This window comes from Clinocottus analis, unplaced genomic scaffold, assembly GCF_023055335.1.
Source record: "Clinocottus analis isolate CAN_PGR_092001 unplaced genomic scaffold, fCliAna1.0.p SCAF_7, whole genome shotgun sequence".
In the NCBI taxonomy this organism is placed as follows: Eukaryota; Metazoa; Chordata; class Actinopteri; order Perciformes; family Cottidae; genus Clinocottus; species Clinocottus analis.
In genome coordinates, this window is record NW_027176229.1 from 11,259,027 (window position 1) to 11,279,947 (window position 20,921).

General features: G+C 42.0%; 1 protein-coding gene across 1 annotated transcript in view; it reads left to right on the plus strand.

The window, feature by feature from the left end:
- Positions 1–20,695, plus strand: part of dtx1 (deltex 1, E3 ubiquitin ligase) — a 34,761-nt gene extending 14,066 nt beyond the window's left edge. The window contains exons 3-10 of the mRNA XM_068566577.1: positions 6,683–7,430; positions 12,054–12,115; positions 12,265–12,426; positions 14,923–14,984; positions 15,149–15,307; positions 16,569–16,730; positions 17,927–18,016; positions 18,205–20,695. Coding sequence (XP_068422678.1) covers positions 6,683–7,430; positions 12,054–12,115; positions 12,265–12,426; positions 14,923–14,984; positions 15,149–15,307; positions 16,569–16,730; positions 17,927–18,016; positions 18,205–18,429 — 1,670 coding nt within the window. The 3' untranslated portion in view covers positions 18,430–20,695. The remainder of the gene's footprint in view (positions 1–6,682; positions 7,431–12,053; positions 12,116–12,264; positions 12,427–14,922; positions 14,985–15,148; positions 15,308–16,568; positions 16,731–17,926; positions 18,017–18,204) is intronic.
- The last annotated feature ends 226 nt before the right edge of the window (positions 20,696–20,921 follow it).

The following is a 20,921-nucleotide window of genomic DNA, read 5'->3' on the forward strand; positions in this document are numbered from 1 at the left end:
TGACGACGCTTTTCAAGCAGGCGAGTTTTCACATCTAAGCCTCACTGATACCAGCGTTAAATGAGAAGTTCACCTCTTATCAGATTCATATGCTGTAGCATTAAATCTTTATGAGCCAGATGTTTTATCTGTCTGTGATGCATGTTTAACCTCTCTAGTATTCTGTATCTTCCTCATATCTAATAGCCAGCTTGGGTGTATTGTTTGTGAAGGCCTTTTTGGGAGATGAAAGTCCTTTTTTTTTCTCTGGGGTGTATGTGAAAACATCAAACGAGCTTCAATTATTTTATTTCCTCCACTGTAGAATTTATTTGCATATATATCATATGTTCAATATTCATATGTAGGATATTACTGGGGCTGTATTGATTATAGTGCATGGTCTGTGCCTGCGCTGAAGCTTTGCTCCTTTTGTAGGTCTTTTGTTTGAACAAAAGTTGACTAACTATCAAATGAAATTAAGAACTATTTCCGCTAACTGAAAAATCTGTAAGGTTACAGGTATTGAAACCCGAAAGCACAACTTGGTAACAGACTGAGAAGTAAAGTTCTTTACACGCGCTGAGGCAGGGTCAAACCTTGTGGTCAGTCAAACAGGCAAACAAATCCAAAAAAGTGGGAAGACAAAAATTCAAGGTCGAACAGACAGGCAAAAAGGGTCAGAACAGGCAGATCAGGAACAATATAAGGGTACGCTGGAGTGCTTGGCAATAACACACAAGATAGTCTGGCAGAGGACAAATGCAAGTGTGGGGACCTAAATAGTTAGGGACTAACGAGGGACTAACGAGGGACTAACGAGGGACTAACGAGGGAATGGGCTGCAGGTGACACAGGCGTGAGGACCAGGTGAAGGGAATGAGAGATGATCTGGCGTCAGAAGAATAATTAAACAGGCAGGAAGGATGAAAACAACTATGTAGTAATAAGGAGAACTCGTGACAAAATCTGAAACATGTGCACCGAATTTAAAATCTGGCAAGTATTAGTCATTATTATGACTAATACTTGCCAGATTTCAAAAGATAGATTTTTCTTGAAAAAAAAATAGTAAAATGATTCAGCCAAAGGATATTTTCTGACACATTTATTGATAATAAAGACAAAAAGGACCAGTCATAATTACAGATGTAAAAGGGCCACGGTACCAGTGAGACAATGAAATGGAATCCAGGTAGTCAAGTTTGAGTAACAAATTAATTTGAAAATCATTTAAAGGCTTATTATTTTCAAAAAAATGCACAATAGTTTGTAATACTCACACTCAGGATTTGTATACTGTTTAATAAGTAATTTCTTTAACCAACATGGACGAATATTTTCCTGTTCAAGCTTCTGAAAGATGAGGATTCTTTTTTTTGGTATCATTTCAAATTAATTAGTTTGAGGGTTTTAGACTGTTTGACAAAACAAAACAAGCTGATTAGGTCACCATAGACATTTGCTGTGGATTTTTTTCACTACGCGTCCCTTCTCTGTCAGAGATCTGCCTAATCTCCAGCAGAGACCCTAGATGAGCAAGCTTTAAAAACCTCTCAGACAGCATTGAGCCATATGATGCTGGACCTGTTCCTGGCCTCGCTCCTGTAGTTAAAAAGAAAAATGCAGCAGTACGTTTTAATAGGCTCAACACTGCCCCGGGGAAATTGATGAGGCTTGCCAATTATAAGGATATATTTAAGAGCTTGACCTCGGTCACTTCTCGTCTGCCGTTCTTCCCGCAGCAGCAGAGCAGAGAAGAGCATTAAATACAAGGTGATGTGGGCCCTAACTCAATGACGCAGGATGCTGCTCTCTGTCCAGGTATTGGGCATTGTGTGAGAGTGGGATGGGGTCCAGTGAGTGACAGAGTGGAAAATGTGAAGAATGGCTCAGAGAGACAGAGCTGGTGAGAAGCCAGGAGAGACAGTGGAGCGCGAGGGGAAAGCTTGCGGCGGCAGCAGATGAGATGAGCGAGCGCAGCGAGAGTTGACTCTGATGCCGCCGTGCTGAGGGAAAGGAATAGTAGCAACGTTCGCATACAGGCAGCATCCCCCAGTCCTCCTCTCACTACTCCCAGCCCGAGGGACGGCTTCCATGACAACACAACCTCAGTGTTTCTATGACAACAATGCTTGAATCTCATGCATTTTGCAGCAGCTGTTCAGGTGGTAACACATCAGGTGCGCGTCACCGACACTTTGCATTAAGGGTCTTTTCATCACACTTTCCTGTGTGACCACAGAGGTGTTAGTGAGAGGAACACACACATCAATAATCTGTGACATATTTAGACAGGATGTGCTGCTCACTGCGTGGAGGGAAGCCGCTCTACTCCCGAGATGAGACCCAGCTGAAGAGAAGTGGATTTGGGGGCCTGTATATAAATGCCACATTGTTGCCCTTATTTTTTTTAATCAGTTATTTTATTATTCACAAGCAGCATAAATGAGTAGATACAAATAATTAAATATAACGAACATATGAAAACACACACAATGCCTGTCAAATTACATACATTATGTGCATTAACTGCATTTGTTAACAGTTCTGATAAAATCATTTGCCAAAATAAACAACAAAGCATCAGATACTTCATACATTTGTAGCAATGCATAGTGCACTTTGTACACTCAATGAAACTGATTGTGTAATACTGTTGTCATATGTATGTTCCTCATTTCATACAATTTATTATACTATTAGCATTTATAGCAATGTTTTCTTGTATTCTTAATTCTATTTTTTTTGTATTATAATTCTGTGTGTAAGGAGGACTTAGCAAGATAAGCTTTTCATTGTACAGAGTAACTGTCTGTTATCTGTGCATATGACAAAAAAAATATCTTGAATCTTGAATCAGATTGCCAATCTGCTATCTTCCCCTCAGCAGGCGTCTAAGGGCAGTCAAGGATGTTACAATTTGATGTAGCATATCCTTCCGTTTAAAAGAGTTATACAGACAGGCCTCCCTTCACTTCCAGAGGGAAACAAAACTATCAAGGACAGAGACTGTCACCGCTTCGTGCGGTGAACACATCACTGCAGGTTGTTTTCCCCCTGCTAAGATGTGTGAGGGCAGCCAAGCTCACCCTGAACCCACCTGGCTGTGTGACAGTGGGTTAGAGTCCCACTGTGAGACCTGACGGGGCTGTACATCACACAGCTACAGCTCAACCAGGGGAATCTCGCTGGTGTTAGGCAAGGACAGCTCGAGGACATTGTGGGAGAGAGGACATAGGAAGTGAGGGGAGGGCATCCAAAGGCACACAGGGTCTGACAGGAAGTGGCCACTCTCACTTGGTTTCCTGCTAGGAAGAGCTTAAAGGGTCACAAGGAGAACAGGAACAACTCAGTCTTGGCTTCTTAGCAGAGGGACAGGAGTGAATTTCAGCAGAATTGGAGGCAGTGTGCAGATTTTCAGGCTGTATGTTTTTAATAAAACTTTCTATGTGAGGCCCCAGGACTCATTGTTGTGGGCTCTGCTTTTCCTCTCAAGGTCCCTGTTCAGTGACCCGTACAGTGCCTGCATGAAATGCAAATATTTAAAGAATAGTTCTGGGTTGTTTAAATTTAATGTTTATGGTTTGGGCCAATTGGTAACAATGGTGTTACACTTTGTCTGACCCCAGCTGATAATCCAACTTTATTGCAACACTGGCAATTCTTTTAGTAAGTTGGAATAATAATGGCCCCTCTACTAATATTAGTTGTAATAAACTGAAGTGATCGTATTCTAAAATAAACAAAAGTTCAGAGTTTTATGTCATGTTAACATTTACATTCACGTTTGGTTTGTGATAAGCCCAGTTTGTTCATTACATTCAAGATGTAAAGATCAGATTTTCTGAAAAATAAATGTTCATCGATTTTGAAAAGCTTGAGAAACTGGTTCAAAATCTTTTTTTAATGTGCAACAAATGTATATTCATCCAGATGGTTATATGAGTGTTTTAGGACTTCGGAAATACTCTCAGAGCAGCAGTAAGTCTTGTGAAATTACCTTCTGGGTTTTTCAATAAATCTCTTGGTGTTTATTTTTATGGAAACTAGGTGCTTAGTTCTGTGACTGAAACATAATGGTAATACATGAGAGGCACAAACGGAAGTCGGCCTGTGAATGATGCGCAAAGCTCTGTCCTCGCCTCACTTTAACTACAGTGAGGAAATCGGGTTGAAAGTGGGACTGCTGAACAACCGTCCCTCCGAGCCCACTAAACTGTTTATAGAAAAACTTTCAGCTGAGCACATTTCATGCATCAGGCTCCATCAGAGCGCTCATAAACAATTACCAGTACTAATAGGCTTTCAAAGAGATATACTGTTTATCTGTCCTCACCAAAGTTGTTTGTACAAAAAACTTTAAATTGATGTTCAGGAATAACACATCTCCACATGTTTAAACATGTATGAAGCTTGTGGTAAACTTTACCATTGAGCAGCACTCTGTAGAGCTTTGCCACCATTGATCATGGTCAGAAACATGTTGAATCTGTCGCACCTAATGCATCCCTCAGGAGGTCTGGGATAAAAGGTTCAGATGTGAGGCAAGCCTTCCACCACTATGCTAAAAGCCCAGAGAAAATTATTGAGGGTTTTATTAGGCAAATCATTTTAATATTTATTGTTTTCCTTAGCAAAAATGCAAGATAGGGTTGTGCATGGCCGACCGAGTGAAGATGGGAGAGATAGCAGCAGCTAGCTCACTAGCAGTTGTGTGCGAGACGTGTGTGTCTGTGATTCTCAGCAGCTCTAAATGACATTAGCCGTCGAGCAGAGTCCTTTAGCAGCAGAGATTCAAGGTCAGAGTGGCTGATTCTGCTGATGCGTTTTATTCTCCGGAGCCAGCACCCGGCTGCCAGATGAGGGGTTTCCGCGGCCCACCAACTGCTGTACTCATTCCCACATCCACTCTGCACTCACTCCCATTCCTCCACTATCACCCTGATCCTCCCTGGCAGGTGAGTGTGCATTTACCTGTTAAATTAGGTTGGGGATGGAGGAGGTCGGAGTGCCCTGCAGATGTGCAGCGGGGAGATGGATAGGCTACGGCGTCCCGATGTTGCATGTAACTACAGGAATTGTGTTATAATGGAGGTGGGAACTGAGTGGCCATCAGCATAGGTACTGCGCTGCTGGCTCGGCATCGTCTTCCTTCCTGTCACCGTATCCTGCAGACATAGACAGCAAGGGATTATGGGTATAATGCTGTGTCCCTGAACGCCCATGCATACACAGGCAGAGCTTTTTGAGGGGAGGGATTTCACTGGCATGTGCATGCCAGCTTGTTACGATTTATCTTTGTATCTTGAGCCGACTTAATGCCACAGTTGGCAACCACGTTCCGTCAGGCGGATATAAGTGTTACGCCGCATCTCTATCAGTTGGTCAAATATTTTTTTCAACACTTGTTAGCTCACTTGATGAACTTGAAACAGAAACAGCATTAAAACTGCACTTTACCCTTGCAGGCTAATGTCACGAGAGATTAATCTATTGATGTTTTTTTTGTGCTAGTTATCACTAACACAATTTTTTATTTACTTCATTCATTGTCAATTATAACGGAAATTTCTCTTCTCAAGTTAACATAATTCCAATGTCATGGTGAAAATAAACCATTGTTCTGCATTTTTAAAGCTTTACCAAGAAAATTTCTCATAAGTAGAAAAATGTGTGTGGTGCTGTGTTGCGAAAGCCTAGCCGCGGTAAGATGCTCTCCACATCTCATTAAAACCTCAGTCTGGAAATACTGATGAAATACAGGCACGTTATCTGATTAACGTCTAAGCAGTAACGTTTGAGGGTTTTGGACTGTTGGACAAAACAAAACAAGCTGATTAGGCCACCATGGACATTTGCTGTGGATATTTTTCACTACTGCGTCCCATCTCTGTCAGAGATCTGTCAGATCTCCAGCAGAGATCCTAGATTAGCAAGCTCTAAAAACCTTTCAGACAGCGTTGAGCCATATGTTGGATGTATTGGCAAACACTGCCCAGTGGTATAAAACAAAGATTGTCCAAACATCAACAGGTCAGCGAGGTTATCAATTACAGATAATGCCAAAGTCCAATATGCCTTGTACCTGATTAGGTCAGTACCTAATCCAAGTATATAATTAGGGTGCGATAGGAATTTAGCCTCTTGCAAAACAGAGGACCCTCTACATATCGAGTAGCCACCTCATGCATGAGTCCCTCCTTATGACGGAGACAACGCAGATTCAACTTACTCAAACTGCAAACCTTGTCCTGATTAATTTGTTAAAAATGTAAGGTGCCTGTTCACAAGGCTGGCTGTTTGCCTTCTTACATCAAAGGCTGACTTGAATTTCTACAATTTTCATTCATCTCGTGCAGAGCTGTAATAGAGCAGCAAGTGCAACCACACTAATTATCAGATCAATCCAATAAAGTGCTTGTTTGAAACAAAATGAGCAAAGGAGGGACAGAATCTAAATAGTTTTAAGTTTTAAGCCACCAGATATGTGTGAGATGCAGAACTCATGGATCTGCACTTAAATAATGCAATGATGTTTATTCTTTTGCACATTTCTCCATTCATCATTAGTGATCTTTTTCCTCCATTTTGTCACTCATTTTTGTCCTGCCCACCTCGACATGCATAGTAGCTGACCATAACCAATGTTTTTTTTGTGATTGTCCTCACGTTCCCCTTCTCGTCTGTCCTTTGCTTTTAGGCACCATGAGACCAGTGCAGAGGAACTTTTACGAGCCGTCGTCTGCTCCGGGGAAAGGCGTGGTGTGGGAGTGGGAGAACGACAACGGCTCGTGGACGCCGTATGACATGGAGATCTGTGTGACCATCCAGAACGCCTACGAGAAGCAGCACCCCTGGCTTGACCTGACTTCTCTGGGCTTCTGCTACCTCATCGACTTCAACAGCATGTGTCAGACCAACAGGCAGAGCCAGCGCAAGCGACGCCTGCGGAGACGCATGGACCTGGCATACCCGCTCATCATGGGTTCCATCCCCAAGTCGCAATCGTGGCCCGTGGGAGCCAGCTCCGGCCAGCCCTGCTCCTGCCAGCAGTGCATCCTGGTCAACAGTACAAGAGCCGCCTCTAATGCTATTCTGGCCTCCCAGCGGCGGAAGCTCTACGGAGGGACAGCGGGAAACCCGGGCGCCGCAGGAACCCTCGCCGTAGTGCGGCAGAGCAACACCTTTGCTGGAACCTCCCTCTGGTCGCCGACATCCGCCTCCTCCGGCCCCAACAACATTAACATAAGTATGGGAGGTGGGCAAGTCAAAGCTGAACAGGTGCAGGTGCCGCTGCCCTCTGCCAACTTCCCCTGTTCCCCCATGATGCCATCTCTTTCATCCACCCATGGCCACCACGCACTCACCATCAACGGACAGAACAACCTGAACCGACCGGGCACCCAGCGCATTTCCATGGGCACTGCCAGAGGAGCCATTCCACCAGGGTAATGATATTTGCAAACACAGTCATTCATACTTGTTATAGTGTGTCTGTAATGCTTGCATTCTGTTCAACTTACAGTTCAGCTGAGAAAAATCGAAACATATAAAAAGCAAAGAAACAATCTAGATGTCTGCTTGTATGTCTGTCATGTTATGTCTTTTTACTTCTCTTTCAATTTCTCTGCTGATTCATAGTTGTGTTGACATGCTGATCAATGGATCTGCAGAATGAGGCTGCAGATGATTTTACTGACGAAAAACCCATCTCTTTCATATGTGTGTCTGCCACGGTTACTGCTCTATGAGCTTATGTTGGCAACTAAAAGGCGTGAAATACTGCAACTCGCCTGGATCATTCTGTTGCCCCTGCCTTGAACTATTTTGTTACTATGACTCTACACCATGGTTGTTGTGTCATGGAATGGTGTGGGTGTGTGTATGCAAGGTCAGGCATGAGAAGCAGGCTCTGGTGGAGAAGTGGAAACCTATTTGCCATGGAGGCAGAGCTCCATTGGGGAAGAATGAATAATGGATCAAGGAAAAATGGGAGCTTCAGCTGAGCGCTCTGACCTAAGAACGATTCAGCGAATGGAGCCAAGGAAATGAAGTGTGTGTAGCGTTGTAACCAATACTTCAGTCCCCTATCCTGCTTTCTTTTACTAAAATAAACCCTCTCTTGATCTAATTTGATTCCACTTTGTTCTTACCACTCATGGGGAGAGACATACTTACTGCATGTTTGAATAAAACCGTCCTTCAACCAGGCACACGTGCTTTCACTTTCCGTGGCCTATTTCTGTGTCACTGAAAGGAAACGTATCTGGTTATTGCTCCGGCCATGACCTTGTTTTATACAGCAAGCAGTTCGGAAATTATGCATCTGTGTGCTAAGTTGTATGTGATAAAGTAGAAAACGACTATGGGGCGACTTATTCAGGACATTTCGTCTGTAGTTTAAGAATTCAGTGAAAGCTGTGGTGAGCGTGGAGTTGTTGGAGGTGACTCTTTCACCTCGCAGCACAAAAGATTTTTGCAGAGACGGAGAGAGCGAGTGTGAGAGAGGAACGACAGGAGGTGAGGTGGAGTGCGTCGGTTCCCAGACGAGTGGCTTGACACACAGGATGATTGTGGTTAACATGCAAACAGCCTCACACACACACACACACACACACACACACACACACACACAAACCTGAACTGTGTATTCACTCGCAGATTCCCACAAGCATGCTCAGAGTGATAACAAAGAAGTGAACTCAGAATGTAAAACATCAGATCTGTTTCTCACTGTGTATGTGTCATCTGTTTGTCATGCACAAATATTAGCAGTGGCACCATCTGCTGGTTTTTAATGTATTACTGGGTTGAAACAGCCCTTTACTTGCATTAAAACGTTGTCATGGACATGTGTCTTGCTTACCTACGGCTCTACTGTTAAACACAAAAGTAGGGCTGCAATTTTTTAGATTTATTTCCATAGAATAAGCAGCAAAGTAAAATAAAAAAGACATCTATGATTAGATAGCGTGATCAGATCAGAAGTGACAGTATGGAATTGTCTGTCTTTTTTAACAATAAGGAACCAATTTGAGGTGAAATGAACAAAAAGAATGTCACAAGATCTCTGGGGATTTTTCTCATGTCTTTTTTGTCAACCAAACCACTTCCTCTTAGGCACTTTGCTCATGCACAGTTGTATTTAAATGAGTTAAGACGTACACTGCATTGTCTTCACACAAAAGGAATACGTGTGTATGCATGTGTATGCTGCCGTTGGCTGTTTATGAGCTCCAATATGCTTGTGTTAAGACTGCTCGTCTGAGTGTCGGCTGGAGGGATGTGTGGAGTGCAGAGATCATTTTCCCTCAGTGGGCTGCTGCCCCGCTCTGCTCTGGTGCTCACCACAAGATACAAATTATTATTAAAAAATAATGAATAAACCATGAGCGCTTACATGGACAAAACTGATGCAATTTGGTAATCTTTGTGTCAGTATTGCTTATTCTCTGGGCATTTCAGGTGCATTGTGCCCCACTCTCCATCAGTGGAGCAGGCGTAGGTCTCCTGCTATATATACTGTCTACATATTAATATGCAATTGTTCACTCCGTTTTCTCTCTCACTGTCCTTATGGTGCATAATAAACCGATGAGAAGATATTAGTCCTTCATCAGCACTTTTTTAACCAGGCCTAATATGGCCTCTCTCTATTTGGGAAATCACAATGCTCTCAGTCGTATTAAGTCCTTGAGGCTGGCTGGAGATTTCCCCAAGAAAGGAAGCTAGAGACGGTCGAGGGACAGCAACCCTTGAGCCTTGACCTGAAGGGCAATAAATGGTGTGGTGTTAATAGGTTAGGTATGCTGGGGCTGGATTTATCACTTATTTGCATAGGTTTTAGGTCAGAAATTACAACATTTGACTTCTTTCTCTCAGTAGTATATACTGTCTTCCATCAAAGGTTTGAGTGGAGCTAGGCTCAATGGTCAGAAGGGAGCGAATAAATGAACACTTAAAACACTGTAAAATTTGAATTGGCAAAGCATAAGAACTGTAGAGGTGAAAAGGTCCTGTCTGGTTCGCTGAAAGTGCCTTGTCAAAACTTGACAGCTGAAATAACATTGTTGTCATGGAAAGATCTCTCTGTCTCTGTAAAAAATGAACTATAAACAGCGGAGATACATAAGTTTTATTTTTTCTTTCAGTTTCGAAGCCAATGACCATCAGTAGCTGGTGCTGGATGTGCAATCACACAGTCTACAGCTGTTTCATCAACATTGCATATTTATTATGCAATACACTCTCTGGGTGATGGCAAGATCTTTGGAAAGCAATAAAGATGAAAAGCATCTATAATTAATGTTATGCTATACGGATCCCCGATCCTCTGTATACTGTATGCGTACAGGAGTTTGTGCAAAGCATGCAGACGGCACACAATGAGATGATGTTAATAGTTCTCATGTTGTGCTGTCTCTTCTCCGAATGAAAATTATTTGTTTGACAGTGTTCTCACTGAAGAAGCCAAATTACACTTGCATTCATACAATAGGGGGTTGTTCATGTCTAAATCTGATTGGATTTCGGGCTAAGTGCATATTTAAACTCCTCTACTGGGCCGCTCCTGAATTGATTGTATTGTGTATCACATTCTACTTGACCCAATCACTTTACTTTTGATGTTCATGTTTGACATGTTTGTCACTTGAACATCACTTCCTCTGCCTGAGAGGTCGAAGGTGTGAATTCAATTGTTGTAGTCTTAGCATGAAACTAAATCCTGCATCTAAAATCCAAGCTGTTTCAGTTCCTCATCCCTGAATTAAACATTCTGACATAACGTGTTCATCACAATTGCACATCGCTGTATATTTTGACTCACATCAGAGACACAATGTTTTGTAAGTCCTTAACTGCGATGGGACACATCAGCCTCACCCAGGCCTCACGTCCTTGTCCGTTATTGCACTCAGCTTATAGAAGGGCTTCCCCTGGCACAGGAACAGAGACTCTCACTAATATGAAAGCAGTCTCTCAAGTTCATTTCATGCAACTTGATCAGAATGTTTCTGGACTTGTTCATTATTGACTTGACCGCTAGTAGTGCTATGGAGTATTTTTTTTAGAGAGTGTCCCTGTTGTGTTTCCTTTGTTTTTTGCAAGCAATATAATGATGCACATAACTTTACAAGTCAGTGAGGGACACAATGCACATTGCTGTTAGAACTGTAATGCAAATGTGGGGTGGGATAAAGATGGTAACAGGATTAAAAATATGGAAATGGCCTTTTCTATCCTGAAGCTTAGATTTGACTTGATTTTCTGTGCCTCACGTCCAACTCACATCTGGTGCAATTTTGTTGTTGCTCATTTGTTGAATTGTAATGTGATTTAAAACGAGATATATTTGCAATTGCATTTTTAATGAAGCCAACATTTCCATGAAAATAACTTACTTTACTTTATTATTGTTACTTCAGTTGTCACACTAAGGCATATGTTTAGCCTAAGGAAAGGAGCTCTGCTGCTATGTGGTCATTTCTGTCGGATTCTGATTGAATTGAAGTTCCAACGCTCTGAAAAGAGACTCACTGACTTGTATGCTCATATTAATGCCTGCAGTGCTTTTGTCCAATGTGCTCCACAGCTCTGGAAGAGTGCACAAGTCAACTGTCTTTGTCGTCTGTGTTTGCCATGAACTCCACCCTCTCCAAATGTCATCCTAAATCAGGCTCTGCTGCAGTGCTTTGTACACGAGTCAAGCTGTCTCAACCCATTGAAGTTGTCTCTGTCTATGTGGCGGAGCACATGTGACATTTTAACTTGAGTGTTTTTTTGTGGCAAGTAAGGACGGAGCGAGCGGAGCACGGCCAGAATATCCTTTTAGAGGTTACAAGTCAATTTTAGGTATATGAAAAAAATATTTTATAGAGCATGAAGCACCCCTGGCCACACAGATGAAATTATCAATATTTTGTGTAGATCTTAATGTCCCAAAATGGCCACTAAAGGTGGTAGTATGACCCTAAATTAATGTATTATTTGTGTCTGTCACTTTCTGTGGCCAAAAGATACTTTTGAAAAACACCATTCCAGAAAGTTCTTTTCTTTCTTTCCTTGTGTAGGGTTCCTGCCCTCCCAGTAAAGAACCTGACTGGATCTGGGCCTGTGCACCCGGCACTGGCAGGTTAGTCAACATTCACTGTCTACCATCTGCTCAAAAACAACTAAAGTGATTTTTATTGATCTTGAAAGACATTCACAATCAGTGCTTTTTCCACTTTTGTGTGTGTGTGTGTGTGTGTGTGTGTGTGTGTGTGTGTGTGTGTGTGTCAGGTATGACAGGTATCCTGATGTGCGCTGCAGGTCTGCCAGTTTGCCTGACTCGGGCTCCCAAGCCCATACTGCACCCACCACCCATCAACAAGAGCGACATGAAGCCTGTGCAAGGGATCAATGGCATGCGCCGCAAAACCAAGAAAAAGCACCTGAGGAGAGGTAAGATGGAGGAAATCAAGAAGTGAACCAAGAAGTGTAAATGCTACCATTGTATTCTCATGGTGTGTTAGTGAATACATTCAAAATGCTCTAAGGAAAGAAATAGGCCACTGACTGTCAGCAGACTTTCTCTGTCCTGCCAAGCTATGCTGGATTCTTCCATATCAGCTGTTATTGAGTCTGTTGTATAGCATGCGAATAAAACCAAAGCTGTTTTTTATTGTGATTATAATTGTTAATGTAATGCCTCTCATTTAAGCTCAGTGAGGGTGATGCAATAAATCTAACCTCACCCAAGGTCGCTGATGCTTAGTTAGGAAAGCATTGCTTTACCTTTCAAAAAACTCCTATAAAATGTAATGATGATTGCTAGTTCAGATTTATGAGCCCCGGCAGTAAAAGTGTTACTGTAACAATTTTATAGGTGTTACAGTACTTGCACAACAGAGGCAGTTGTGTAAGTAATTAACAAGGTACTGTTGTACAGAGCTGGTTTGAGAGGGGATCTTATGTTCAGTTGGACGCCGTTGTGCTCGAATAAGTAAGTGCTGGTCGATGAAAGCCGTGGAAACCGATGGCCTCCCAAGGGAGCCCTTGTCCTAATTGTTCAGTGAGGCTGTTGGGCGTCCAGCCCTGCACTGTGGTTGTCCTCTTCAACCCTCCAGAGCAGATGATGCAGCAACGCTGTATTTCACAGGCACCATAGTTTTCTATAATTTGATAGGAAGGATGTGATATGCAACTGTACATTTACAGGAAGGTTCCTGCAAAGGATTATGTCTCCAATCACAAGGGTGAATGAATAATCTCTCAATAAAAAGGGTCCTTTTTATTGAGCCATTTTTTTCATGGAATCTCCTCTGAAAATCAATAACTTCTGATAAACTCAGCCAACACCTTCTCACACCAAATACTAACACTTGCTCAGTGGCCCTAAGCCGTGAGCTGTGACGCTCCATGGAGCCCTGTGGAATCAGTTGTAGATGTGTCAGGGGAGGCATGTGGGGTTCCACGAGTTAAAAGCATAATGTTCTTTCAAAATAAACTTCCATCTTGACAGGAAATTAGGTTGAGGCTTTTTGTATTTATTGGCTTTAGAGGCTTTCAGATCCCCTACGTTACCTATGATGGTACGTAACATTCCCGTTTGTGACAGCAGCTTGTGCGTTTGCTATCTTTAAAGTCGTTGAGTCTTTGCGTCACAAAAAATGGATGCTTGTGCCAAGTTTTAAAAAAATGCCCAGAGGGAATTTTTTAAAACTTGGCACAAGTGTCCATTTGGACTCGAGTTATGGCCAAAAAACATGCTCCGTTGTGATCTTTGACTACCAAATTGCATATGCTAATTATGACAAAAACACACACACACGTGATGCATTGAGTGCATGTGTAACGCATGGTGTCGTGTTTTGAGTAGGCCGGTCTGACATTAACTCCCAGGTCACTTTTTTTCCCCAGTCCGCCCCTGGTTGAAAGTGCAGTGCTTTGGTACGCTGACGGACAATGACCAGCCGTCGCTATTTTGTAGTTGGGAGTGAGACCGGGTTGACAAACTTAAGTCTGTAAAGACTCCAGCCATGCTTGTGGCTCTGTGAGGCTTGAACGTTACATAGTCACAGCGATGGTTTGAGCTTAATGCTAACATCAGCATGCCTTACATAAAGACCAATAATGCCATCCCTGAGGCCATGCCACAGGCCTTTCGTTCGTTATAAACTGTAAGGAAATTGCGTGCCGTTTAAAGTTGAACCCTGTATGTGCAGTCTGAATGTGAACACAGAGATACTGGAGGGTTGTGAGTCGAATGGAGATGTGATTTTTCTCGTGCAGGGAGATTTGGGCATATTTTTTTCTGCTTTTTGTACAGAAAAAAGGTTTTTCTAATCCAGCTAATGAAGCCGATGATAGCGAATGAGTCTCTTCTGTCCTTCACCTCTTTTTTTTCAGTTTTCCCTCCTCCCCTTTTCACAGCTCTCTGCCTCCTCTACCCTTTATACCTTAACATTGTTTTTTGGCTCAGTCTGTCTCTCTCCACTGATCTCCCTCCCTCTCTTCCCTGGCTGTCCCTCAAATGAACAAACAAAGGCTGCGGGGGAAAAGAGGTTGCCTGTAAGCGTATTAGGGGTGTAAGCTGTGGGTGTGCTCTCAGCCATGCTCGCCGGATTATCAGAGAGTGTAGGGAAGGCTGGGTTGTTATGTGCCAGTTTGAAGGTGACCTCCTCTTCAACATCACAGAAATGTATACTACATTTACATGCGCACTCTCAGCAGAAAATAAAGGACTGCAGTCACACACAGGCCAAAGCAACTACTGAAACATCAAGCTACTACAGCAACTATAGTTATTCTCTTGTGTATAAATTACAAGCAAATGCCATCCAGTGGTCCATCATGCTCTTTTTCATATTTACTTGTGGTATGTGGGTGTAAGTAAGTAGTAAGATATTTTTTTCTCTGGTGGTCATCTCATCTGGCTTATGTTTATTCCATGACAAGGTAAAAACCCAGAGGATGTGGTGCGAAGATACACAGAGAAGATTAAAGTGGTGCCAGATGAGGTAAGAAAAAGAAGGGAAAAACAGCACTCACGCGCACACACACAGAAGACTTAAAAGTTGTGTACCCCCTCCGGGACCATTTGATCCCCTAAATAAGTGTGAAAGTCTCATAAATACAGAATCATGTAGGATGGCGGCTGAAGTATTTTGCTTGGCTATTGCAGGACTGTACCATCTGCATGGAGAGGCTGGTGATGTCATCAGGCTATGAAGGCATCCTGCATCACAAAGGCATCAAGCCAGAACTGGTGGGCAAACTTGGCAAGTGTGGACACATGTACCATCTGCTGTGCCTGGTGGCCATGTACAACAATGGCAATAAGGTGGGTAAAAGCTTGGGAGCCAGACGATGTTATGATGTCACTCTAGGCTCAAATTATAAACTAGTGATGTCTAACTGGATTGCATGGCACTGGCAGATGATCAGGCTTCAATATTGCTGTACACAGATGGGGATCTTATCCAGTCATATCAGATCATATCAGTCTTGACAGCCAGACTTTGTAAAATCATTATGAATTCCGCTCACTTCAGTTCAGTATCCTCGCATGAAATATAAATGTACTGCTTGCTAATGCAGAAGAGGCAACTACAAGCAGATGTAATCAATATAACATCAACAACGCTTTATTGATATCCAAGCAATGTATCAATTCATATGAAAAGGCAACGTTGTGCAAAGTTCCTATTTTCTCACTTACCTCAGGTGGTATCTAGCCATTAGATGAGAATAGTTTGGTTTGTCCAGGTTTGGAAGTATCCATAAACATATTTGCTTGCCCCCTGCTGTTGTTGTTTTGTTTTGTTTTTTTTACCATTTGGGGGCAGCATTAACATTTTGTTACTTCACAGTAAATATATATAAATTTGAATTGTCCAGCGTTTTTGAAAACAGTTGCATATTTACACATCCACTAGATTTAGAGCAACATTAGCATGCATTTGGGTTTGGGTTTCTAGCAACCGGAAACATCTCTTCTGTACCTGGGGTTTGGCCTTTTTCACAAATGTCTTTCTGCTTGGTTCTCAAGCCAGTTGCTAACTTTGTCTTTCTGTTGTTTAGTGCTGGACCGTCAACATACAGTCTTTTTTATTTACAGTCTTACACCAGTGAGAGGGACCAAATCAACACATTATTAATTTTGTAAAACCAAAACAATGAGCTGAAACTTAGGGAAACTGCAGATTGAGTGATAATTCTCTGTGGGTTCATCGCCACAAGCAAACCCCTTCACATAATAAGCATGTGCCATTTCATTGTCAATGATATTTTAATATCACTTTTCAATATTCACTTCACTTATCAATATTTTAATTTTAATAAGTGAAGCTTTAAATACAGGTTTGCTGTAACACCATTGTTTTGGAAAGAAGACAGAAAACACAATTACAGACATCTCAAAATGCAGTGTAAACCAAAACTATATGCCCACAAAACACTTTAGGTGAAGTCAAGAAAAGATTGTTGTTTTGTTTTGTGAACTGACAATATAATAATGCAATATGACTATAAGAATACATGCCAATAGCATTGCATTGTGTTATTATTATAATGCCATTAAATTCATATTTTCATCCATCCAGGATGGCAGTCTTCAGTGTCCAACATGCAAAACCATTTACGGGGAGAAAACAGGCACACAGCCTCCTGGGAAGATGGAGTATCACGTCATCCCTCACTGCCTGCCTGGCTACCCGGACTCCAAGAGCATCCGTATCGTCTACGACATTCCTGCTGGGATCCAGGTCAGAACTGTGTTGCTTCACTAAATCCCGTATGCTGCTTTTGTGCCCTGATCCACAGTGTGTCCTCCCTAAATCGGAGCCCTTTCTTCTGCTGCTTATCCGCTTTAGTTTGACTGAGGGTTATCGGTGCAGGAAGGTGAGGTGTTGTGGCTATGTAAGCCACTGAGGAACACACAGTGGTTCTGGGCAGAGACTCTTTTCTACTCTGTGTTCATTTTCAGGGTTTTTGTCATTAATTCATCATTTAGTTTAGTATATATACCAAATACATAGATTATTGAAAGGAACATAAAACCAATGCAATGAAGGTCATTTTAAATTTACATCACATTTACAGTGGAAAGGAGAGCATGTTTGGGTTGGTGAGATGAAAGGTTTGCATATTTCATCCTGACTGCTGAAAGAGCTATAATAGAGTCAATAAACTGACCTTTTTCCAGTGGAAGAACAGGCTGAATTTCCCAGGGGATAGAGAATAATGGGGGTGACCTGCCCACTGAGGTCAGCGTAGCAGCACTATTGCCAGAGAACATTTCAGGGAACATGTCTGTAGCTCTCCTGCCTCTCTTTCTCCTCTCTGCTAAATATTATTAGTATTACAATCACCAAATGAATGAGCATTATCACAGAAATAAACAGAAACAATACATCACTCTCCATTTATACATTCAGTATCGTTTTGCTGCTTTGCACTCAGATTGGTTTGTTGGTCCATCTCATCACAACCGTCATGTACTCTCCATTTGAACATTTTAATCTGCTTCTAATAAAGGCATGCTCTGGAAATGCAGTCCTTTGTTTGCCACACAATTTAAGCCTCACCAAAACAAAGACCAATGTGTCACAACAAAACAACTGTAACTACCTGTGACTCCTTAATTAATAAGGCTTGGGGGTAATCTGGTGCACACAGACAAGTAGATTTCAATGGTTACCCCTTCAGATGCCCACGTGGATATATGAGGATTTTTCACATTAAAGCCCTGAAAGCAATTTCTAAAAAAATATATTGAAAGAGATAATTGGATATTTACAGTAGCGTAGTCAAAAGATTGTTTACAAGGGGCCACTATTAGCATTGTGAACAATAAAGTTCACCCTGTGGGTACTGTTGACATTTCATACACAATTAAGTCCTAATTGGGAGATAAGTAGTTGTAACGCTTTTTATTCTTTTTTTGCTCTTTTTTCACCAGACCAATGAGCACCCCAACCCCGGGAAGAAGTTCAGTGCAAGAGGGTTCCCTCGTCACTGCTACCTCCCTGACAATGAGAAAGGCAGGAAGGTAAGCTCTGACACCAGTCCAAGAAAACTATGATCGAACAGTAAAACTCACCATGTTGAGTAAATCACAGTCCACCTTGATGCATAGAACTTCTTAAGTAACCTGTTTAACCCTGGTTTTCTAAAAAGCATGACAATATCTTCCATTTGTGTTCAGTATTAAGTATTATCATACCTTTGTCTAACCAGGTACTGAAGCTGCTGATCATGGCCTGGGACCGACGCCTCATCTTCACCATCGGCACGTCCAGTACGACAGGCGAGTCAGACACGGTGGTGTGGAACGAGATTCACCACAAGACAGAATTCGGATCCAACCTGACCGGCCATGGCTATCCCGACCCCAACTACCTGGACAACGTCGTGACGGAGCTGTTGGCCCAGGGTGTTGGTGAGGACAACCTGAAGAACTGATGGCCGGCTGAGCTGATTCACAGGAACACGACCCGACATGATCCGCCTTCTCCCAGAGGACAGAACCCTGCATGACGGGCCACCAAGTAGCCGACAGCTCATTACTCCCCACAAACAAAAATTTCCTGCGGAAGTGGTGGCACAAGAGCAACGGACGCTAACTAACCCTAACCCAAGGTGTGGTTATGGTCGTTATTTTATTTGTAATAACCTAAGGTTTCCCTCCTGCTGTCTCTTGATCCATGCCTTGAGCATGTTGTGGTTTTACCAAATTTTTTCTCAGAGCGTTGATGAATACAAAGACAAGGTGAGATTTCTGTCTTGGTAAATTGTATTTAACCCCTTTCAGATTCTAACTATTCCTCTGCACTTGATGAGGGCTCATATTTGTAAATGGGTCCATATTTGTAAATGCTGAACTCCAGAATGCATGGCCCAGACTAACGCTGCATAATGAAGGTTGGGCAAATATCTGCAATCGGGTCAGTTTCTTGCTTGATATTGGAAAGAGAATTTCAGCATTATTACTCATCCAAAGGAATTGTTTATTTCCCTCCCCCTTTTATGCTAATAATTGATTGCTAGTGAAAGTGTGTCTGTTAAGTTGCACTGGGCATCTCTGACCTGTTTCACTTCTTAGACTTTTGGTCACTTCTCTAAAATGGAAGTTTGTTCTGTCGTGCACAAATTAGATTCCAGGGAGGTAAAGGCAATGAAATATTAGTGTTTGGTAAGAAGCGTATGTTGTATGGTTAACCTTGTGAACTGTCTATGAGAGGAGACATGAAATAAATGAAACAAGCATCTTACCAGTCAGTTTGATGCTAGTTATGAGTTGTGGTGACTTGACGGGCTGAGGTTGTGAAAAGGGATTTGCCAGGCTCCAAGGTTAAACTCATTTGTTTTGTTGACACACTGATGATGATGACCTCTGTGAACATAAATCCCTCATTATTTTTCTCCCTGTTGGAGACAAATCCAGGCATCTTCACAATCCATCATTCTGACCATACACAGGGGATGATTGCAGGCTCCGTGGCAATAATAGGTTTGAGGTCCTTTAGGAGAAAAGCTGAACATGCTTCTAGCCGATGGATGATTCTCTTTCAAACACCGACAGTTCTCCATCTTGGGCTTTAGCTTGCCAGAGAGCCACACATCTCTCTTAAACTTCTTTTCTGCTGGGAAGTACACAGGACTCCACTGCTTGTGTAGCGAGCAGAGAAACATCTTATTCTTCGTGTGAGCTCATGCAGAGTCCTTATAGCCGATTCTGATGTATACCCCCACTTTCCTCCTCGTCCTCCCCAGCAACAGCCCAGCACTTCATTCTACAGACCTTGTTCTAGTATATCCCCCTCATATTTTAAGCCCACGGGATGAAGACTGTTTGAAAGTCCTTGGAGGAGGTCTTGTGCTGTTTCTACGCTCTGAGATAAAAGATAACCCAGTGCTGCATAATTCTCCAATAATATATCTGATCAATTTTAATGAGAGGGGGTGTTGATGTAAGGTCTATAGCATGGGCACCCAGCTGTGAGCTTAATTTTGAAGTGAATCATAGTCTTCCATGGCACTTTGAGGCAACAGTTTGGTTTAACCAGTCGTTACATTTTTAGGAAAATATAAAATAGCAACAAAATCTGTCTTTTTTTAAGTTGAAGTTTATAAACCGGCTTGCGATGCTTTGATCTATTGATATACATTTGCAGATGTGATATATCTTTAAATTCAAGCTCAATTTGAGTCAATGGTGTAAGTTTAATTTATTTTTATACTCTTCTATATCGTAAATATAAAGATGGCCCACATATCTATACACCGGCACATGTTAACATGAATACATCATATCTGGCAAAGATTAATTTGTCAGTATGTCAGGGACTGAAATATGTACGACATGTTATGGACGTCTTATATTACAAGTAGTCTTAGCGTATGCTGCTCTCGTTACCTTAATGTAGAATCTGTGTAGTTGATCCCCTGTGGGACTCCAATAAATACAGTAAATGTGTCTTTATTATTGGTGGGGAGCTTTAGCAGCATGAAGATGTCCGTTCCCCCCAAATGGGCCATTTCTCTTTTTCTACTTGTCCAGAACATGCGAATGGATGCAGTCACCAATCTTTGTTCAGTTTGTTGGTGAAAACGGCACACCTGAGTTAAATAAAGCCATTTCTCAATGTTTGTTTGAAGTCAACTAAAGCATCGATTGATGCGATTAACCGGAGTCAGTTGTCAGTACACTGAATTACTTTTTTTAAAGGCCCCTGAAATATATATATATATATATATATATATATATATATATATATATATATATATATATATATATATATATATATATATATATATATATATATATATATATATTTAGAGGGCTTTCAACTACTTTCTTGGCATCTGCACAGGCTGTAACAAACCACTTAGAGTATTTGTAAGTGTGCTATTTGAGCCAGGTGTTGAAAACAGATATTGTTTGGCCCGTTCCA